The 22,500-nt window shown below is 36.0% G+C and overlaps 2 protein-coding genes and 1 long non-coding RNA gene across 8 annotated transcripts in view; all 3 read left to right on the top strand.

Moving 5' to 3' along the window:
• Nucleotides 1–10,157, top strand: part of LOC125673078 (transmembrane protein 170B-like) — a 28,743-nt gene extending 18,586 nt beyond the window's left edge. The window contains exons 1-4 of one of the 4 annotated variants that reach the window (XM_048909361.2): nucleotides 6,126–6,311; nucleotides 7,470–7,694; nucleotides 7,871–8,041; nucleotides 9,492–10,157. In XM_048909361.2, the coding sequence (XP_048765318.1) occupies nucleotides 7,616–7,694; nucleotides 7,871–8,041; nucleotides 9,492–9,622 (381 nt within the window). In that variant the 5' untranslated portion in view covers nucleotides 6,126–6,311; nucleotides 7,470–7,615 and the 3' untranslated portion in view covers nucleotides 9,623–10,157. Of the gene's footprint in view, nucleotides 1–6,125; nucleotides 6,373–7,167; nucleotides 7,352–7,469; nucleotides 7,695–7,870; nucleotides 8,042–9,491 lie in introns of those variants that run through there. The other 3 variants (XM_048909347.2, XM_048909369.2, XM_048909353.2) reach the window with 3 other exon arrangements.
• A 2,337-nt stretch (nucleotides 10,158–12,494) lies between these two features.
• On the top strand, nucleotides 12,495–18,951 carry LOC125673107 (uncharacterized). Of its 3 annotated transcripts, XM_048909410.2 has the most exons (4): nucleotides 12,529–12,631; nucleotides 12,764–12,860; nucleotides 14,604–14,700; nucleotides 17,600–18,951. In XM_048909410.2, exon 4 carries the CDS (start codon nucleotides 17,603–17,605, stop codon nucleotides 18,557–18,559), a length of 957 nt encoding a protein of 318 aa, XP_048765367.2. In that variant the 5' UTR covers nucleotides 12,529–12,631; nucleotides 12,764–12,860; nucleotides 14,604–14,700; nucleotides 17,600–17,602; the 3' UTR covers nucleotides 18,560–18,951. The 3 variants fall into 3 exon arrangements, with proteins under 3 accessions (XP_048765379.2, XP_048765367.2, XP_048765390.2); XM_048909422.2 differs by lacking the exon at nucleotides 12,764–12,860 and having other exon boundaries at nucleotides 12,495–12,631; XM_048909433.2 differs by lacking the exons at nucleotides 12,529–12,631; nucleotides 12,764–12,860 and adding an exon at nucleotides 13,365–13,458.
• A 3,294-nt stretch (nucleotides 18,952–22,245) lies between these two features.
• Nucleotides 22,246–22,500, top strand: part of LOC125672909 (uncharacterized) — a 4,625-nt gene continuing 4,370 nt past the window's right edge. The window contains exon 1 of the long non-coding RNA XR_008803458.1: nucleotides 22,246–22,500. This exon is cut by the window's right edge and continues 522 nt beyond it. This is a non-coding gene — a long non-coding RNA (uncharacterized LOC125672909).

Genomic DNA, 22,500 nt, shown 5'->3' with positions numbered 1-22,500 from the left:
AACTCGAAGTTTGACATACTTTTAAGAAAACATAACCTACTAATTATATCTGGAACTATTTTAGGCTTTCATATTCTGTATATATTGCAGTGGATTCTTTATGACCTCGTAAATTGTTATCTTGACCTTGGAGTTTGACCTACTTTCCTGAACTATTTAAAGTAGGGCTTTCCTATTTTGTATATAGATTTCTGGTGGCAAGACTTTTCATTTCATTTTATGACCTTTTACCATTTGGCCTTATAGTTTAACGCACTCATATCCGTATTATGTAAATTCATTTTCAGTTCTGTCGAGATCCTTTAGGGCTAGGTTGGGGCCACAATATGGGGTAAAAAAAAAATTCATGGAAATAAAGATTGATAAAAATTCTTTTTTAAAATCACAACTGCTGAAGAACGGGAAGGCCAAGGTTACTCGAGTGAGCGATGTGGCCCATGGGCCTCTTGTTTTAATCTACGGAGATTACAATTTGTAAAGATATCGAAAGCAAAACCATAACATAAAATATTTTAATAGTTTAAAGTAATTTTTAGATCTTATTTGACAATGGGGTTAGGTATTTATATGGTTTTATGTACTCAAGGAGAACACTTTGAGAATTGGAGATGTGAGTCACGTGGATCCATAGTTAATTCGTGTATATACCGGTCCAAGGGTGTAAATGCGTTTTACAATACTTATATATAGACGAAAGGTAAACTCGTCTGACCTTGATACCTTGAAATAAAGTGTTCATTCCGGTTTCATGTCTTCTGGTGTTTGGGTGGTTTTTTTTTAATGTGTTACTGTGTCAGTATTTTGTAAGAATTTAAAATATATTTAGATGATATACCTGGCGTCACACCGGCACATTAAATGGAGCTTGATAGCCTCCTGATCAATACTAAAGCAATGTAATGACTCGCTTAAAATAATCAATTTAAATCTGGACAATCGTTCCATGTCAACTATTAAACAACATACAAAAATAATTATATTATCCATGACATGCACCAACTGTGGAGAAAATAAAGCATCGGTCAGACAGGAAACAGACTGCGACGGTTTTCGTTAAACAACAAATAGTTCGGACCCCCCCCCCCCCCCCCGGAAGTGCTCACTTCGCCCAATGTTGTTATGGAAATTTCAAAATGTTTCTCTTTCCTCAAATTTCCTCATAAGATGATGAAGTAATCCGTTTTTCAAAAGAGGAACATTTTATCAAAAACTTTATATCATCCTAACATTTCTTTGCTTCAAAACTAACACAGTCAATGTATCTATAATGTTGAAATAAAAAGGTCGAAATCAAGTTCATTCTTGACCTATTTAATTCTCGTAAATCTTTGATCAGCTTTATTTGTATAATGTTTGCATTGAGCGCGCCATTTTCACATATGGTTAGAAAGAACACAATGGCATAAGTTTAGGCTTCATCTTTCTGATTATAACTAGGGCCTGCAAGACTAAATCCATTGTGCTAGCCAGGGGCGGATCTAGGAATTGCGGTTACGGGGGGCGCCACTTTATAGGCAGGGGGTGTGGGGGCGAAGCCCCCGGAAACTCCTGGATTTTACAGATTTTATAGGGCTTGAAATATATCTCCTATTTAGTCTTTTGTACTATTTTCTAGCATCTTTTATGAGATGAAATTAATGAAATGATGCAAATTTTAAGGGTTTTTGGAAAAAATTAAGTTCTCCCAATAAAGTAATTCAAGAAATCAATAGATTTTGTCATTTATTTATCTGGGAGTGGAAGAAATTATTGCTTCTTACATTGTTTTGTACATTTTCCTAAACAAGATACCACGATTTACGTTAAGTTTGAAAATTTTAGGGGGGGGGGGGGGGCGGCTGCGCACCCCCATAAATCCGCCAGTGTTAGCGCATGTGTAAAATACTAAAGAATAGTTAGATATGCACAGATCCAAGAATTGGTGGGGAAAATACCACGTGGTATTCTGATAGGACAGTCACGTGGTCGACACGTTACGAACGAAAGTGTGTAAAAAAAACACGGGTCGTATTTTAAAACTATTTTAATTTGTAGTTTTTAAGCATATTTTTTGTTTCATTTTATTTATAGAATACCGTAGTATTGATTTTACATAAAATATGAATCCATGTCTGTTGATCTATTTTTTTCCGATACCCTAGTCATATACAATTGTACATAAAGGAGAGCTGGTAGTGAGTCAAATTTGTTTTAGAGAGGAAATATATCAGAACCCTAATGAGATAGAGGTGGGCTGTAATTTTTCCCCGCGTGGTTGAAACAAAATAACCATTATATAGACCTTTTTACTGTTGCAATGGAAAGATCATAAGGTGTAGTTAAACACGTAGTAAAACCCAACATGGACATATATGTGTTGCCTATCTAAAGTACACGAAATCTGGTGGAGTCTTTCTAAGAATTGTTATTGCACACTTTTGAAATCTCATGCAAATACATAACAATTTCAGTTTACCAAATTAGGAGAAAAGACCCCCTTCAAATTAAACTGTGTGAGCCCTCATAGGAACTTGTTCATTTCTCTATCACTAGGTTGTTTTTTTTATACTTTAAATAAACCATAAATCAGTTTTGATGTTTGATTTGTTGTTGTGAACTGAGCAGTCGTCGGGGAAATGAAAAACAATCCAAATCTTCTTATCGGTGGATTTTGTGCAAAACATTTATTCAGGCTCAGGTAACAATGACTCTTACATAACATGAGAGAATTTCCAGGAATTGGTTGGAAAGTTTCCAAGCTTAAGAAGGTGTATGACACACCTGAGGAAATTATGAATCTGCAATCGATACCGAAACTATTATACGTATGCTGAAGGAGCATGATACGATTTGAACTGAACATTTTCAAATTTTATTTTTCCATTTTTAATGTTTAAAATGCTTAATTAAGGTATTTCTAATGGTCAGCGAAAATTTGAATGTCTGTTGTCGAGGTACATGGGAGATAAAGAGCTCACAATTCTTTGTTATGTAAGCAAGGCTCGTGTCATGTTAACGATTCCATAGGTTAAATATACAAATTTAAGTTTCATCTAAAGCAGATTTTTATGCCCCCGAGATCGAAAATCGGGGGGGGGGGGGATTGTTTTTGTCCTGTCTGTCATTCTGTCTGAAACTTTAACCTTGCTAATAACTTTTGAACAGTAAGTGATATCGCTTTGATATTTTACATGAGTATTTCTTGTGACAAGACCTTTCCGTGGGTACCAACATTTTTTACCCTGTCACTTGACCTTGGAGTTTGACCTACTTTTTGAAAACTTAAACCTTGCTAATAACTTTTGAACAGTAAGTGATAGAGCTTTGATATTTTACATGAGTATTCCTTGTGACAAGACCTTTCCGTTGATACTAAACATTTTGACTCTGACATTTGACCTACTTTTTAAAAAATTGACATTGATCTTAACTTCAAAATGGTTAATATTAGAGCTTTCATATTGTACATGAGCATTTCTTGTGACAAGATATTTCTACTGGTACCAAGATATTTGTCCTTGTGATCTTGGCCATCTTCGGAATTGGCCATTATCGGGGGCATTTGTGTTTCACAATTTTTCAATTTTACAAGTTAATTCTTAACACAATTAAAATTGTTTCTACTGTTTGGAACATCTCATTTTCTTTTAAACATGGCATTTTCTATAAAGCAATCTACATATATGTGTAAACTGAAACATGACCTGAGCCATTAAATTGGTCGTAATTTTAGGCAATACGAACTTGTGGTGACAAACCAATGCCAATAGATAATTTATCATGAAAAGACGGCGAACAAGTTGATGTAAACAGGGGTTTGAACAGTCCTGTTTAAAGTCAGCATTTCGCAGATCCTATGGTCGTTAACTTAAATTACAATACAACCTAACATTTTGGTCAAATGCTACATCTGGCGTGTTTCATACCATATTGTTAAGCCGTTCTTTACAAACTAATTTTGACTACGGATTACTGTTGTACTCCGTTTGTCAACCTGATCAAGATATAGGGCCCTCGGCAGGTGTGACCGGTGTTACATGTATATAGTGAGACATCCTCCATAGTGAGTCCACCCTCGGAAAACTGGGTATATAGTGAGGCTTCCCCTCGGAAAACGATACTCCCCCTCCCGGCTGTATTGTGATACGTTCCTCCAAACTATCAATAGTGAGGTTTCCCCCTTACTTGCTTGGCCTGGATTTTATTCTTAAATGTCCACCGGAAGAAGGACTACGGCATTTAGTGAGTCATCTGTGGAGCTCCAAATTAACATAAATTCATATAACTGAAGATATTCTTAATTATTTGAAGATACCATCAATTCAATCATTGCTATCATCAATTGAGTTGATGCTCGCATCCATCCAATTACTGTGCGCATCAATTGAATTAATGCACGCATAAATTCAATTGATGAGAACATAATTGATTTGATGCAAGCATCAATTTAATTGATGAGAATTATTGCTTTCATGTAAAAGTCCACGTTTCTAGCCTAACTAAGTAAAAGAAAGTTTTATAAATGAAATACATATAAGAGTTAGTTATCCTATTCTCAAGTATACGGTATACGTGTAAAGGAGAAATAGGGGGTGTCTTCTCTTGTTTTACACAAAACACATAAAAAACTAGTTTGGTCTATATTTAAAGGGATTTTCAATCGGTGATAGACGATTAATGAAATAGTGAATAGAGAAACCATGTACCACTCCTGATTGTGCCCCATGATAGAACATCAGATTCCTTTAATTAAGTTATGATCATATATAGATTGGTTAAATTTTGACACTTAACATTGATGTTGTCCTTCGGATATCAAAAGAGTTAGTCATTGGCAAGTTAAAATTGTTAACACAACCTTGTGCATCGGTCAAGAAGCCATGACATTGATATAAAATCGATCTTTTTAAAAATACCTAGTTTCCAGACATTATGTTTTGGTAAAGTGCATAAAAGAAACTGTGCTTGTATTTCAATAAATACACAAGTATATTATAGTGAAAAGGACTATTCCGGATACTAAAGTAAAGGAGGAAGCCTCACTATAAAGGGAGAAGACTGGCTACATAGTGAGGCTTTTCTGGAAGAAGGCTCACTATATAGCCAGTCTTCCGGGGAAAGTCTCACTATAAAGCCAGCCTTCCAGGGGAAGTCTCACTCTATGGTCAGTCTTCCGGGGAAAGACTCACTATAAAGCCAGTATTCCGGGGGAAGTCTCACTATTTAGTCAGTCTTTCGTGGGGGGGGGGGGGGGGGGGGGGGGGGGGGGTCTCACTATGGAGGAGTCTCCCTATATAGCCAGTCTTCCGGGAGACGGTACACTAGAAAACCAGTCTTCCGGGGAAAATCTCACTATATAGCCGCGGGTTTTTCGGGGGAAGTCTCACTACATAGCCAGTCTTCCTGCGAAGTCTCACTACATAGCCAGTCTTCTGGGGAAAATCTCATTACATAGCCAGTCTTCCGGGGGGAAGTCTCACTATGGCGAAAGTCTCACTATATAACACCGGTCGACAGGGGATCCTTACTCCTCCTAGGCAGCTGATCCCACTTCTGGTATGTCCAGGTGCCCGTGTTTTCCTAATTTTTTATTTGGTATTCTTTATAGGAGTTATGAGATTGATCACTGTTCGTTATCTTCATTGCACATGTATCTTGGGTGACATTGAATGACTTTTCTCAAACATCAAATCTACCCAGCAGTCAAAATTATTTTCGCATACCTCATTAAGTAAAAATAAGTACATACAAATACGGTGGTATTTCTTTTAAAATACTTCAAGAAGCAACTTATGAGCCGTTCCATACCAAACTGTAAGTGCTGACTTTTTCCGGATATTCTCTTTACCAATATTTATAATTTTCGTCATGCAGAATCATTATGTAGTATTTTCATGAACTCTTTTGATGATCTCTCATAGTCATTTTATTTTAATTATTTTTATTATTATTATGCTGTTGTTGTTATCTTTATGTCCGCAAAAAAGAATTGTCCTCATATAGGGAGGGGGATATGTGCACCCCCCCCCCCCATACACCCACTCCCCTCAATCCTCCGTTGAAGAAGGAAGATATTTTTTTTAGAACAACCAATTTTCATGATGTCTGGGTTTACTATTCCCAAAACGCTGACTTAAGGGCAATTATTTTCAAAACTGAATCGGGTTTGTTGGGAATCGAATTTGACGGGCCAAAACATATGAGGACTGAACAAACAGGGGGTAGAAACCTCTGGTAACCGTTAAAACAAAACTACTTCCGTCAACAGCACTCGGCATACCTCGGACGATTGCACTAGTTCTCAGACACTGGATTTTTTCTCATAATTTCAAGTACAAATAAATCACTTGCATCTTATCTACATAAAAAGTATAGCATAAGTCTGTGCTAGAGGTAAGATGTTTTGATAGCTCCTGCATATGGCCTGTAATGACCAACACTTGATAGCCTGTATAACGGACGGTGTGTCACACTCACAAGCATTCGACGCTTTAAGAATATAGTATATCTATGATTTTAAAAATGTCTTCCTATAAACAAGCTATTCAAATAGTTTGTTTATAGGAAGACATTTTTTAAATTATAGATATATTAACTGATTAATACGTCGAGTGTCAGCATTGTGCGTTATTCTCTTTAGAGAAGTCGAGAGGCATAGCCTTCATCGACTTCTCATCGCAAGCATTCATATTTTGATTCTGGAAAATGTGTAAATGCCGGAGTCGGTGACGGTTTATGCTTTGACCGACGTTTCGACTCGGATGTGCCTGGATTTACGCTATAGACAACTTGTTTTCAAACATTTAGCAGTAATGCACAAAACTTTCACAAGGAAATCAACACTTACTTGCTTTTAATCCATCCCCTGTCCCGGGTTTACGTTAACTGGTCTTGGGAGCTGTCACAATAGGGGACCAGTTAAGAGAAAGTAAACAGAGTTGTGAATTAAACCCGAGACAGGGGACATGTTGAAAATGGATTAAAAGCAAGTAAGTGTTGATTTCCTTGTGACGGTTTTGTGTATTGCTGTTGAATGTTTGAAAATAAGTTGTCTATTGCTTAAATCCAGGCACATCTGAGTCGAAACGTCGGTCGAAGCATAAACCGTCATCGACTCCGGCATTTACACGTTTTCCAGAATCAAAACATGAATGCTTGCGAAGAGAAGTCGATGAAGGCTATGTCTCTCGACTTCTCTAAAGAGAATACATTGTGCGTGTGTATATGTATATATATATATATAGGACCTATATACGGACATCGCTAACTCACATTGTATCATAAAAGGGGAGAAAAACTAACCATTGCCTCAAATGGAAGTCGAACCCAGGGTCCCTTGATTTACTAGTTAATGTTATGTGAGCTGACCACTGTACGAATTATAGTAATATGACTACAATATGAAATCTAAACCTATTTTGGAAGTGATACAAAAATAAGTAGACCTATAAGGGCATAGAAATATTACAATTTGTTTTGTTTCTCCACAGCATAAAGATTGGTCGTGAAGATGAAGTCGTCTCTTTCACCAGATTAGATTAGTGGAATGAAAGACAGAATTGAAATATGAATTGAAAGAGATTGTTTTTGATGAATATTAGATTATAGTGCTGGTAATAAAACTATGAGATGAACCATGGCAGATGACATCACACAAACTGGTCAGAGTATACTGAATGTGTTTGGCTTAAAGAGCACTCTCAATGACTTTGGAGGTAACGACAATATACATATATAAATTGGAAAGTATGAACAATTTGGAAAAGATTAATGTGTACATGTACTAATTATTTTGCAGACAGGGAGTGAAATATGATTTTTTTTTTTTTGTTTTTTTTTGAGATGTGTTTCTAAATTTGCATTTACACTAAAATTTTTGATTTCTTGACAGAAATTTTCTACAACATCTTCCTTTGGGCCTTGTTCTCCTGTGTTCTGGTGCATATAATTGCGGCTGCTATAGCATTTTGTCGACTTCGTCAACACAAGATTGGTAGATGGATGCCTGTCCTGATCATTGTTATGGGGTTTCTGTCGCCTCTGACGGGTGGAGCTATAACAAGTAAGGGATCTATATTCCGGTATAATTACTCAGGACACCAGTAGTAACTGAAACATATGCAGTAAAACACGGTTGCGGCGAACTGCTTATAATGAATTTATGCTTACAGTAAAACATGGTTACAGCAAACACACTTATAATGAATTCACACTTACAGTAAAACATGGTTACAGTGAACACACTTATAATGAATTTATGCTTACAGTGAAACATGGTTACAGCGAACTCATTTATAATGAATTCATGCTTACAGTAAAACACGGTTACAGCAAACACACTTATAATACAGTAAAACATGGTTACAGCCAACACACTTATAATGAATTCACACTTACAGTAAAATACAGGTACAGCAAACATGCTTATAACAAATTCATGTTTACAGTGAAACATGGTTACAGCAGACACACATAATGAATTCACACACTTGCAGTGAAACACGGTTACAGCAAACACACTTGTAGTGAATTGACACTTACAGTAAAACACGGTTACAGTGAACACACTTATAATGAATTCATACTTACAGTAAAATGTGGTGACAGCAAACAAACTTGTAATGAATTCATGCTTACCATAAAACATGGTTATAGTGAACACACTTATAATGAATTCACACTTTCATCAGTAGAACATGGTTACAGCAAACACACTTACAATGACTTGAAGTAAAACACGGTTACAGCGAACACAGTTATAATGAATTGACAATTATAGTAAAACACGGTTACAGTGAACACACTTACAAAGAAGTCATGCTTACAGTGAAACATGGTTACAACAAACACACATAATGAATTCACACACTTACCGTAAAACATGGTTACAGCAAACACACATAATGAATTCACACTTACAGTAAAACACAGTTGCAGCAAACACACTTATAAATAATTCATGTTTACAGTGAAACATGGTTACAGCAAACGCACATAATGAATTCATACACTTACAGTAAAATAGGGTTACAGCAAACACACTTGTAATGAATTGATGCTTACAGTAAAACACGGTTACAGTGAATACACTTATAATGAATTCATGCTTACAGTAAAGCATGGTTACAGCAAACACACTTGTAATGAATTGATGCTTACAGTAAAACACGGTTACAGTGAACACACTTATAATGAATTCATACTTACAGTATTATGAGCTTATTGGATATTATGTTTATACAAATAAAAATTCTATGCCCCCTACTCTTCATTTTGAGTGTGATTTACTGTACTATGCGTAAGATTAAAATGGTAGATATTTTAACAAATGATCTTTAATGAGAAAAACTTACTAAAACTGTGTGACACCCGATTGAAATGCTTAATTAAGTAAATAAGAATTTATTTGCAATTTCAAAATTATAGTTGAAAAACTTGGTTTTTAAACTACTTTAAATCTCATCCCATCCTCTCTTCTGTAGGTAAATCTCATCCCATCCTCTCTTCTGTAGGTGCTGCTGTAGCAGGCTTTTATCGTGGATCAGACTTTATTTTGGAACCAGAGTTTGCCATGTGTTGGGGAGTGGGACAAACTGTTGTACTGGTCCTGGTCTCATTTACCAGAATATTGCCCTCCATTTAATCAGTTTCTACAAAATTGAGTGCATAAAAAATTATGTGTGTCTTGTTGAGGGTATTATTCTGAACATTGTCATTTTATGTGCATTTTTGAGGTCAGTGCTTGCAGGTTATTATTCTGACATGGCTGTAATGCAGTGAATTGGTAAACAAAAATTTCCAATTTTATTATTTAGATGGTTCTTAAAATACAGTCAAAGCTCATTATTTTGAACTTGAGACCGAAAAAAAAAATCGAGATATCCGAGGATTTGATATAGAGGGTAAGATAAGTGTTTGAGACTTTGAAATCACTTCAACATATCCAAGGTATTCGAGATATCGGAGTTCAAGATACCCAACTGTGATTTATAGATATAGTGACTGTAACAACTGTGCTGATCTGTGCGTGATGAGGACGTATTGCAATCAGTATGAACTTGATGAATGTAATCAATGTTGTGTAACTAATCATAGCCAGAAATGTTCGTATTGCATAATACAGAACACTGTATTGTATTACAATATACTGAATAAGAATAAAGAATTCATCAAAAGTTTTTGGAAGAGTTTCTTTTCTTTTAGAATTTTTGCTCATTTTAAAGAATTAGTGAAATGGGATGATTTCTTACTAATTGACATTTGTCTGGAATATATGATTAAGCATTTCATGTAAAATCGAAACATGGGCTATTTTCAATAATCCTGTGGCCTCGGTGGAGAACAGATATCAAAGATAAAATTTTTCTTCTTGTGAACTAGGGTAAGAAAAGGTGCAAACTGCTCTGCATACTGATAATCTAAAAAAAAAAAAAAAAAAAAAAAAAAAAAAAGAGGGGGGGGGGGTACGATACGATACTTCTGTGATTGTTAGGCATGTGCACCGGTTTGAGATATTATTGCCCAGCTGTCATGCTCATGCTATACACCTGTACCGTGTGTTATTGTTTAATCCTGAGAACATTGTACAGGAGGTAATGTGTATTGGAATTATATATTTACCTTCATATACAATATTTAAAGCGGACGTTTTATTAATCACCTTTCGGCGGAACCGATTTCTGTCAGTCTGTAACAGTTTAATTTTCCAGACTTTTCCCCACTATGCTTTAAATTGGGAATATGAAATTTGATATGTGTGGTTACCTAATAAGAAGGTGCATGTCAAGTTACACTTTTGTTACGGTTTACTTTTCCAACAAGATATGTAAGACTTAGTTTCCTCGGTTGAATGAACTTCTTAAAAAAAATTCCTGGACTTTGCTTAGATTGAGGAAGTTGAAATGGTATGTGATTTACTCATATATGTCAACAGATTGAAGGTCTAGTCACAGTGAATTTATTTTCTAGGATATTTATGGGATTCTGCCCCCCCCCCCCCCCCCCCCGACTTTAAATAAAGATTAAGGATATTTGATAAATATTTATAACGGCTGACTTTCTTTCGAAACACACATGACAGTGTTTGATAAACAATTAGATATTTATTTTGAGGTGTAAGGCTGTCAGTCTTGGGATCGTGAGTTCGAGTCTTCATCAGAGAATTTTCACCTTTGATTTTCGGCTCATTTAAGTTAGGTATTTGAAAGTTTGCAGTATTAGAATATTATGGAGTATATTTTCCAATATTCATCCAATACAATTTTTTTCTGTGAGTTATACTTTTTTAAAAGTAACAGAAAATGGCAAGCTGGATAAAAGGTGTAAAAATAACTTCGAGGTAATTGGAATCTAATTAAAATTAAATGTTGGATCCGCTCGCATACTCGTTATGTAAGCGAGTACTCTAAATCCCTAATTATACGCGGGGAATTTATTATCGCGTAATTTCGCGAGAAGCATCACTCGCGAAATACATTTGATTGCCTTTATTTTTATATTGCTAAAATACATGTAAAAACTCTTGATCAACAGAACATTCATGAATTTATGTTCTCGCAATTTGACGCGCGATATCAAATACCCGCGTAAAATACAGAGTCTACACTATAAGAGCGGATCTAACATCTAGTTTTAAATTAGATGGAGGTAATTGTATCAGTATATAGAATTGAAGTATAAAATGTAATAATTATGCTCCAATGATTGGTCATTTCAATAGAGAAATTCACCTTGTAGTCGCATGGTGACGAAATAAACTAAACAAGATACATGTACGTTTGTGAAACACTGAAAGTAATTCTGGCCGCTTCCAAAGAAAGGTCTTGTCACACGGAATACATAAGTGAAATAGGAAAGCCGTATCACAAATCGTTTAAAAACCATGACTTGGGTTAAAGTTTTTCAAAAGTATTTCCGACTCCATGGTGAGGGTCAGGAAGTCAAGTATTTTGGTACCAAGAGAAAGGTCTTGTCAAAAAAAAAAAAAAATACACGTGAAATATGAAAGTCCGAACACTACGGTAACTGTTCAAAGATTATGACCAAGGGTAAAGTTTATTGAAAGTAGGTCAAACTCCAAGGTCACATGATCAAATATATTGCTACCTATAGATAGGTCTTGTCACAAGACTACACCTGTGAGATGTGATAGGCCTATCACCAACCATTCCTTTGACCAAGGTTAACGTTTTTCAGTAGAAGGCCAAGAATTTTGGTCCAAAAGAAAGGCTTTGTCACAAGGAATACACGTGAAATATGAAAGTCCTATCACCGTGCGTTCAAAATTTAAGTTTTACGGACAGACCAAACATACTATGTCTGCCCCCCCCCCCCCCCCCCCCCCCCCCCCCCCCCCCCCCCCCCCCGAATCTCAGATTACGTGAGCATAATAAAACTGTAAACAAAAAGGCAGATTACACACCATTCATAATAAACCGGTACAAGTTCATAAACAATCCTGTTTCTCTTGTGTCCAATTAGTGCCTTTTCTCGTTACGTTTCATCAAACACTTGTCCAATATTGTAATGCGCTAATATCGATTGCCTGTCCCGAGTTACCGAACCTGATGATCGACTCTGTATCCATCGATTGGCTGTGGAGAACATTCTGTTCATCAGATACCGGGCACATTCAGCTTCAGCAACAGGGCGTGTAAGTATAGATTCCTTACATATTTATCTGTTTATGATCTGACGCTGGTATGATATGATATTGAATGATTGCTGTTACGATATATATAAAGATAAAACGTTTCGGTTTGAGTTCCTCTATCGATTGTTGTAGTGGGAACCAAAAAAGATGAGCGCTCAACATGTTTCACACCGTTCTTCTCCTTGAAACTGATTGCACGACCTTCTCTTCAACTTCCCCATCTTGATTGGTAAATGAATGTATATACCTACGAGTAAAAATGGAGATACGAGCGTCTATGTAAAACCATACATTCTGTACATTCCCAGGTTTATAATACTTCTGTTGTGTCAATGCATTTCATTTGGAAATGACGGTTCAATTTGGGATAAAAACCTCTATATTTTTTTAAGTTAATTTGAAAAAAATGTAAGGAATAAATGCAATTTCATTGACACCCAACGCTGTTTATTTGTCTCAGATGTTGAATTAAATTATATTTTATAGTTTGAAATGTAAATGGTAGTATTAATCAACAAAATCTGGCAAATGTAATCCTTTTCTATTTCAAACTCTCTGGGGAAAATGTATATGAAATCATAGTAAATTTGCTTTTCTCTATCATTATTTTGTGTAGAGATTTATTGCAAACTTCCTTAAAAAACAATGTATCCTAAATTTAATGTCTGCTATCATTAAAATATTTCCTGTTAAAATATGACTACATGTAGTCTGTTATCGGATGTAATTTGAAGTTTTATTTCCGTGATTCACAAATTTATAATTAGAAAAAAATCGCAAGGACTAACGCCACCTACTATATCTAACACGAGGGCTATTCTTTGCAGGTAATTTCTCTTTAGCTAGCGCTGATATAAGAACTATTTTCTGGATGAAATTGTATCAGAAATATTTTGTCATTTGCCACATTCTGTTTCACTTCTTCATTATTATTTTGTGTCTATCATAGGAGAGGGCGTTCCAAGTTTAATTTTGTTACAACACCTGAACAATAAAATTATGTTCAAATCATTTTCAAGGATTTTTAGTAACGTGTAATGAAATTGTGTATTTTCTATTTAGCTGGACGCTTTCCACGATTAAAATCAATTGAAAACAAAATGGCGATCAGCATGTATCGATTATTTTAAATGTCGTAGTGTATTTGACCGTATATCGGTAGACGTGTATTGTCTGCAATTACCACATTGATTACCAATAAGTACGACCTTGGCAGGTCAATTAAAGGGTGAAGCTCTCCCAGCCCCCAGTATTTAGTATCAATTACGTCATCACACACACAAACACACACATATATATATACGCATCACACAAACACACACGCATAGACAGACAGACAGACACACACCACATTTACACATACACACACCACATTTACACATACATACACACATAGACAGACACACCACATTTACACATACACACACACCACATTTACACACACACACACTGGGATGGAGTTAAAATTGTGAACACGAACATCCGTTATATATAATTATGATTAATTATAATTCATCTGGTAGATATAAAGAAAGCGGCTATTATGTTCATCGATGAAGGCTATGCCTCTCGACTTCTCTAAAGAGAATAGAAAGCGGCATGCATGTTCAGGTGTTTCTCTGTGCAGGAAACTAGTCGAGTGTTTATGACATGTATGTAGTTCTCCAGATTATTAACCAAAGAAAAAACAACGTAATAAAGTTTTCATATCTTGGTTGATAAGAATGTACTTTAATTCGTATGAAATGACACCGAGTTGTTCATCTATTTAAAATGTCTCGAAGAAAAAAAGCATATACATACAAGCCCGGCCCAGTGACGATGCTCTATTAATACCTATTCTCGCTACTTGTATATATAACTGAACAGTGAAAATGAGATAAAAAATCAGAAAACAGGTTTAAATCTTCTGCAGTGTCTATATATCTATCTTGTATACGGTACGTATAGTGTGTGTGTGTATGTTTCACAGATTTCCGCATCAGAAGCTACCGCAGTGCACGTACATTTCCGCGCACATCCTCTGTAGCTGCAAGAGCTTAAGTGCATGAACCATCATCATTGTCCAGGTAAGATGATTTATATCTTTGGTCACTTTGATAAGAATAATTTCTTAGAACTAAATGATACGATACATGAAGTTTATATTATAAATTAATATTGTTTTTATTGTACCTGTATAGTATCTGAGAGGAAATAATTCATTGTGTATATCCGGGTTATTATCTCTGTAGGAACATCAGCCGCGAGGAATGCCGCTGTGCGTGTAGGAAATATTTTTTTTTTTGAGTGATTCACTTCTATATGTTTGAAATTCAGAATACTGATGATAAAATGTCTGATAATTTAGGTTCTTACAAGTACATATCTTGCTTTGTTAAAAAAAAAAAATCGGCGATTTGAAATTTTTATTAGTACATGTATATCGGTAATTACGTATTTGCTTCAGGTACATGAATGATTATTCTTAAAGGTGTTCCGGGGGTGGGGTTAATACGGAGAACAACTGTAGGACCGGGTACTTCAAATTAACAATTATATATTCAACTTAAAATCTGTGAAACTTTATTTTAGGCCAGGTCTGCATTAGTACAAAGTGCAATGATAAATAAATGTATGTCCTCAAAAGTACTAAACAAGTCAATAGATTCTCGAGAAACTCCACTGTGAAATAGATGATACATGTACAGTGGCGGATTTAATGGGGGAGGGGGGGGGCGCAGCCCTAACATTTTCAAATTTAAGGTAAATCGTGGTGTCTTCTTCAGAAAAATGTACTAAACGTTAAAAGAAGCAATAATTCCTTCCACTCCCGGAGAAATTAATGGCAAAATCTTTTAATTTCTTAAATTACTTTTGTGGGAGAATTTAATTTTTTACAAAAACCCTTAAAATTTGCGTCATTTTATTTATTTCACCTTATTAAAAATGATAGAAAATAGTACTAATGACTAAATAGGAGACATATTTCAAGTCCTATAAAATCCAGACCCCCTGCGCGAAACCCAATCTCTACCCAGAGGTATCGTTCCTTACACTCTGTAAACGTCTCAAGGGTTTTACAAGATTTTTGTAAAATGGCACGTATACTCAAATAAAGTATGGTTTTGACTTCAGTTACAAAAATATACGTAAATAAATAAATATTGAGCAGATGTTAAGTCTTTTTGTGACACAAGAAGCATTGATTTGGGTTAAAACGTAGATATTGGGCACCAGGCCTATTGATAGGTACATGAAGAATATATAGTAATGGGAAAAAATATACAAATAGTTGCTTGTCCTACATTTTCCAGATATTCTATAAAATAGTTCTTAGTTTTATTAACCGTAAAAAAGTGGATTTACATGTGGAATAACATTGATTATTTTGAGACGTTAACAGAGGTGCAAGTGAGAGCAAGGAACGACAACTCTGGGTAGAGATTGCGCGAAACCCTCGATTTTCATGAATATTTACGAAATGACACAATCATTTATTGACCAATCATAGTCACGATGACACGATTTCGATATCTTAAAATAGTTAAAGCCTGTAGCGTTTGCTTATAAATGATAACCAACCCCCCCCCCCCCCAAAATCACTCTTTTAGAAGCAAGTCAAGTACATATAATATATATATATATATATATATATATATATATATATATATATACATGTAATCGGAAATCCTCGGATTATCATTCCTCCTTCAGCCATTCGCCAAATAATAACTATCGACTCAAATGTCTTGAGATTTGGTATGTGTACCCAGCTGACTTCTTTCATATGCTAATGGAAGCTTCTCATTTATATTAGTGTTTAAAAGGAAAACCAATCGATAAGAAACCTTTGTAATTACTCGCTATATATACTAATTTGAATATCTTGCCCTTGACAACAAAGACACATTTGTAAGACCGATGTACATACCAGTAGAAATGTTCCAAGTTCTCACCACGTGCAGGTTCATCAGTAAGCTCGAGATAGTGATAGTTATATTTAACATTTCCACGAACCTTTTGGAGAACCTTGGTTCTATGGGTATCTTAGAAACCCAATAAACATACGTGACAGTATCGCATATAATTATTAATTAATACACTGCAGCAGGGATACTGTCTAACTGCCTGATTAATTAAAACCATCCCAATCAAAATAATTTCATGAAAATCATACAAATATACAATTTAACACTAGAGTGTTCCAAGGAACACGTGTCGTCTGCGAAAGCATCATCACATATGATGCGTGTATATCTGCACGCAAATTAGTTGGTCCTTGCGAAGAAATAAATTTCATTTTTGAAAATACATGAGGGTTTGAACTGCATCACTCCACGCCAGTATATTTCAAGAAGCGTGTTCACGTTGAAACTATGCCTATATGAAGCATTGACAGTTCATACCCTCATGTATTTTTAAAAATGACGTTTATTTCTTATATTTACATTCTAATTTCATTTCTGTCGAAATTCCCAGTCGTCAAAACAGTCGCACTACATTTATCTGTATTCATACGCGCATTGTGTACAACAGTAACGCATTCATATTTTTATGAGGAAATTTTGTAGGGATATGAAAGGCAAAGTATATATTTATAAATGACAAGCGCTGGAGTCTTCAATTGAATTGAGTGTGGTAGACAGACAGGCAGACTGACATCATTATGATAACGCTAGACATGTACATCCATTCATTCACATTTATTTCCCTCGTGTGAGAATTATGTAATTATATTCAAATGGACAAGGGATGCATACAGTTATAAATAATACATTGAAATATACAGAGTTACTAACATGCTGAGGATATGCTTATCAAATCTGTGACAACACTTCATTTTTATCCTTTTTATCTTTTTTTTTTTTTTTTTTTTACCGTCCATTCAATATGGGACATGTTATGAAACACCCTATATGTAATGACCCGGGTTCTGAATCTAATCTCTTAATGAATAAAAATATAATTCACATGTGTCATTTTCAGGTAATGGAGTTGAATAAACTCGAAAACCAGACTCTACCATCTATCACTAGCAGCGCAGACGGGCGGAAATGGTGGGCCAATTTCGAGTTTTACCCGGATGTAGTCACCAATCGGAAATCCATCTTCCGAGGACTCATGTACAGCGGGGAGAATTACTACAGCCAAACGGAATGCGCAGTCAAATTCGGCGAACCTGATGTGAATGAGGAGGAGCTGATTAAATATGTAGAGGGCATCCGGGAAATTCACCGACTGGCTGGTCTATTTAATGCAACCCAGAAAGGTGTAAAAATAACCGTCCTCTTACCCTGTGTCGCAGTTATGGACAAAGTTGCACCATTTTATAACCGTGTCTTCCGTATGATGCAGAAGAACTACACCCGGATAATAGCAGACGATGACTGCATCCTTCTTGAAGAGTGGGTTCAGGGTCACTACGTTCCGTTTGTTGACCCGGAAGGAAATCCAAATAGCGTTTGTCCTGATGTCGTACATCAGTTCGCTCATTTTTGCCACCATGAAACTAAAGGGCAACTTGTGGTGACAAACCTTCAAGGCATCGAGAAAGACAATGGTATAATTCTGTCCTCTCCCGTGGTCCACTCTGTCGAGAGGAAATACGGACAACGCGACAAAGGGATGACAGGAATGGCAACCTTCTTTGAACGCTTTAATAATGCATGTTCTGAAGGTTGCAAACAGTATCTCTCCAACAAGGACATTGCTTATCCAAGCTACCCACCATCCGTACACAGCACTGAGAAAGAAGCCCAGCTAATTGCCAACAACACTATCAAAATCTCAGAGCCGCCCAGCTACTCCGCAAGCGAAGCACAAAATGTCCAGAACTCCCCTCCCCCACCATACGATGAGACCCCTGCGTCCTCAATATCACCCCCCAATCAGACATATTTCCATCCATTCAATACACGCACGAACAAGGAAATTCAGATCATTTGACATCACGTCCCAAAAAACTGTCGGAAGCGCAAGATCTCAGATGTAATCATTTTGCACAATTTTTCACATTGATCTAATTGTCTCTTTTTAAGAGAGAGTGGGAAGACGGGAGGGGAGCTGCTTGTTTTGTGTTTGGTAGTTTTAACTATGTTGTTATTTCCAGATCATTTTTGTTTGGAATGTATTTTTAATGTCTTGTATATAGTGCTTTATGACCATGTCTAGTTTTGGATCAATGTTATGATTAAAATTCTTAGTTAAGTTTCGAGGAAATGTGCAATTATTCAAATTGAATACACTTGTCTGTGGTAGTGAGGAAGATTTTATACATACATGCATCTGTTTTCATGATAAAAAATATTTATGCTTTAAAAATAAAGTTACAAAGTTGATATATGCCTGGTTGTTTTAAGGGAATTTATAGGTTTGTTGAACTCAAGAAGAAATGTATTTTAAAACTTGCTCCACTCAAGTTGGGATGCTGAACGTGTTGGGAAGCTCCTGCAGTATCATCTTCACAAACCACTGCTTATTGTTTCATTCTAATAACCGTGGTTTGCGATTATGCTACAGTATTACAACACGCTATGTCCGTGTTCTCTTCATCTTTTTGACAAGTAGATTTTTAAATGTTTGGACTACTATGTTAATCACCCTCAAACTTAATCAAACACGTCTGTATAACGATGCTTTTAATCGATTCATCATATTGTAGCAGTGTTATACCTTTTGAACCCTCATTGTGGCCCAAGCCGCGACCGTTCAAATCAACTTAAAATCTACAGTATATTAGGATACGTGTCTGTCATGGATAGGTGGCTTTTTCGAAGATTTTTAAATGCCCCTGCCCCATTTTCAATATATCCTGATTATATTTCCGTGTTAATAGCTTGTCTACGAGAAAACCATATACAAAATGTGATGGAAGATAGGTTGTCGGATCAACAATATATTTTGAGTGTAATAAAGTAAATGAATAACAAATACTTTGGCATATCATTGGATAGGGATTTACAGCCATGTTACTAAAAATAGCACTTTTGTTCTGACTAAAGGGTAAAATTGTGTATATTTTACCCTTTCTATTAAAAAATTCTGACAGGTTATTGAAAAGGGATTTTTAAAAATTCGCAGTTCGTAAAACAACTGGATATAAACATTCATATTGTTTAGTGGAACTCTAATATTTTACTTCCGTTTAAGTGCACAAAGGTAACAAATTTGGCACGATTCTAGATTTTGGTAAATTGCAGAAAATGATCACTTTTGAATCAACTAGTAGTCAACAAGTAACGCTTTGATTTATTCAAAATTACATCCATCTTAAAGAGAATGAGTCTATGTACGATATATCAAAAATCTGTCTTTGGACTCTCGATCAATCTCTACCCAGAGTTATCGTTCCCGCTACGCTCCACTAATAGCGTAGCGTAGCGTAATACGCCCTCTGGTGAGAGATTGACTCTCGATTATAGTACATATATTAATACTTCGGCAGGGTCTATAAGCCCGTGAACTGATACAATCGGAAGTTCCGTGAACTCAAACACACACAAATTGCATACGTCATACAATTTACTTTCGTTTTTACTAAAGGTCTAGTATTAACTCGTACCCGAGATGCATATTAAAAATCTTTTGTAAGTGGAAGTACAGAATCAACACTAATAAGGATTTGATTGAGTTCACTGGGTTCTAATTAGGATGTGATTGAGTTCATGGGCTTCTAATTAGGATATGGTCCACTTCACGGGCCTGTCTCTAACACTAAATAGGATGTGATTGAGTTCACGGGCCTGATTCTAACATTAATTAGGATGTGATTGAGTTCACGGGCCTGATTCTAACTCTAATCAGGATATGATGCAGTTTACGGGCCTGATTCTAACACTAATTAAAATGTGATCCAGTTCACGGGCCTGAGTCTAACACTAATTAGCATGTGATTGAGTTCACGGGCCTGATTCTAACACTAATTAGCATGTGATTGAGTTCACGGGCCTGATTCTAATACTAACTAGCATGTGATTGAGTTCACGGGCCTGCTTCTAACACTAATTAGGATATGATCCAGTTCACGGGCCTGATTCTAACACTAATTAGGATATGATCCAGTTCACGGTCCCGATTCTAACACTAATTAGCATGTGATTGAGTTCACGGGCCTGCTTCTAACACTAATTAGGATATGATCCAGTTCACGGGCCTGATTCTAACATTAATTAAAATGTGATCCAGTTCACGGTCCCGATTCTAACACTAATTAGCATGTGATTGAGTTCACGGACCTGCTTCTAACACTAATTAGGATATGATCCAGTTCACGGTCCTGATTCTAACACTAATCAAAATGTGATTGAGTTCACGGTCCCGATTCTAACACTAATTAGCATGTGATTGAGTTCACGGGCCTGCTTCTAACACTAATTAGGATATGATCCAGTTCACGGTCCTGATTCTAACACTAATCAAAATGTGATTGAGTTCACAGGCCTGATTCTAACACTAACTAGCATGTGGTTGACTTCACGGGCCTGATTTTAACACTAATTAAATGTGATTGAGTTCACGGGCCTAATTCTAACACTAAGTAAAATGTGATTGAGTTCACGGGCCTGATTCTAACACTAATTAGCATGTGATTGAGTTCACGGGCCTGATTCTAATACTAATTAGGATATGATCCAGTTCACGGGCCTGATTCTAACACTAATCAAAATGTGATCCAGTTCACGGGCCTGATTCTAACACTAATTAGCATGTGATTGAGTTCACGGGCCTGCTTCTAACACTAATTAGGATATGATCCAGTTCACGGGCCTGATTCTAACACTAATCAAAATGTGATTGAGTTCACGGGCCTGATTCTAACACTAATTAGGATATGATCCAGTTCACGGGCCTGATTCTAACACTAATTAACATGTGATTGAGTTCACGGGCCTGATTCTAACACTAATTAGGATGTGATTGAGTTCACGGGCCTGATTCTAACACTAATTAGCATATGATTCAGTTCACGGGCCTGACGCTAACACTAATTAGGATATGCTCCAGTTCACGGGGCTGACTCTAACACTAATTAGGATGTGATTAAGATCACGGACCTCTAATTAGAATTATAGCATTATTATTTATTTCCACAAATCACATTTTCATACAACTCTGTATAGTGAAATGTTACACACATCTATTTTGATTTAAATCGTATCATTGATTATTCATCTATAACTTAGACTTTTGAAATAGTTTATTTTAACAGGTTTTTTTTTACAATAACTATCGGAAAAGACTAACAAAATTTATGTTCCTATCGTGCATAAATCTAAATAAATCATTGATTTTGCAAAATCTGATGACATCATAGGAGGGTGGAATTACTTTAAGTTATGTTTAGTGCTGTGTGTATATAAACATGCACTCATATAATTATATCTTCCCTCTTCCAGGGGGAGACATATTGTATTTGTATTTTCTGTCCGTCCTTCTTTCTGTCACAAAATCTTGTGAACGCTTCTCCACCTATATGGCTTATCAGATAGACTTGAAACTTTGTGCAATGCTTCATTGTCATTTGCAGATGTGAATATTATTGGGAGTGGGAGGATCCAATTGTTTTCCTAAGAGTTATAGTGGATCTAAGAGGGGTGGAAGATGTAAAATAGCTTATGAACTCTTCTCCCATATGGCTTATTGGATAGACTTGAAACTTTGTACAATGCTTAATTGTCATTTGTAGATGTGCATATTGTGGGAATGGGAGGATCCAAAGTTTTTCCTAAAAGATATAGTGGATCTAAAAGGGGTGGAGGATGTTAAAATACCTTGTGAACACTTCTCCTATATGGCTTATCTGATAGACTTGAGAATTTGTACAATGCTTCAATGCCATTTGTAGATGTGCAAGTTGTAGGGACAGGAGGATCCAATTGCTATCCTTA

This window comes from Ostrea edulis, chromosome 1 (assembly GCF_947568905.1).
Source record: "Ostrea edulis chromosome 1, xbOstEdul1.1, whole genome shotgun sequence".
NCBI lineage: Eukaryota > Metazoa > Mollusca > Bivalvia > Ostreida > Ostreidae > Ostrea > Ostrea edulis.
Note: the sequence above shows the minus strand (reverse complement) of the source record. Positions and strands in the feature narration are given on the sequence as shown.

Coding starts and splice junctions, on each gene's coding strand:
- LOC125673107 (XM_048909422.2), top strand. CDS start 17,603: ATGGAGTTGAATAAACTCGAAAACCAGACTCTACCATCTATCACTAGC.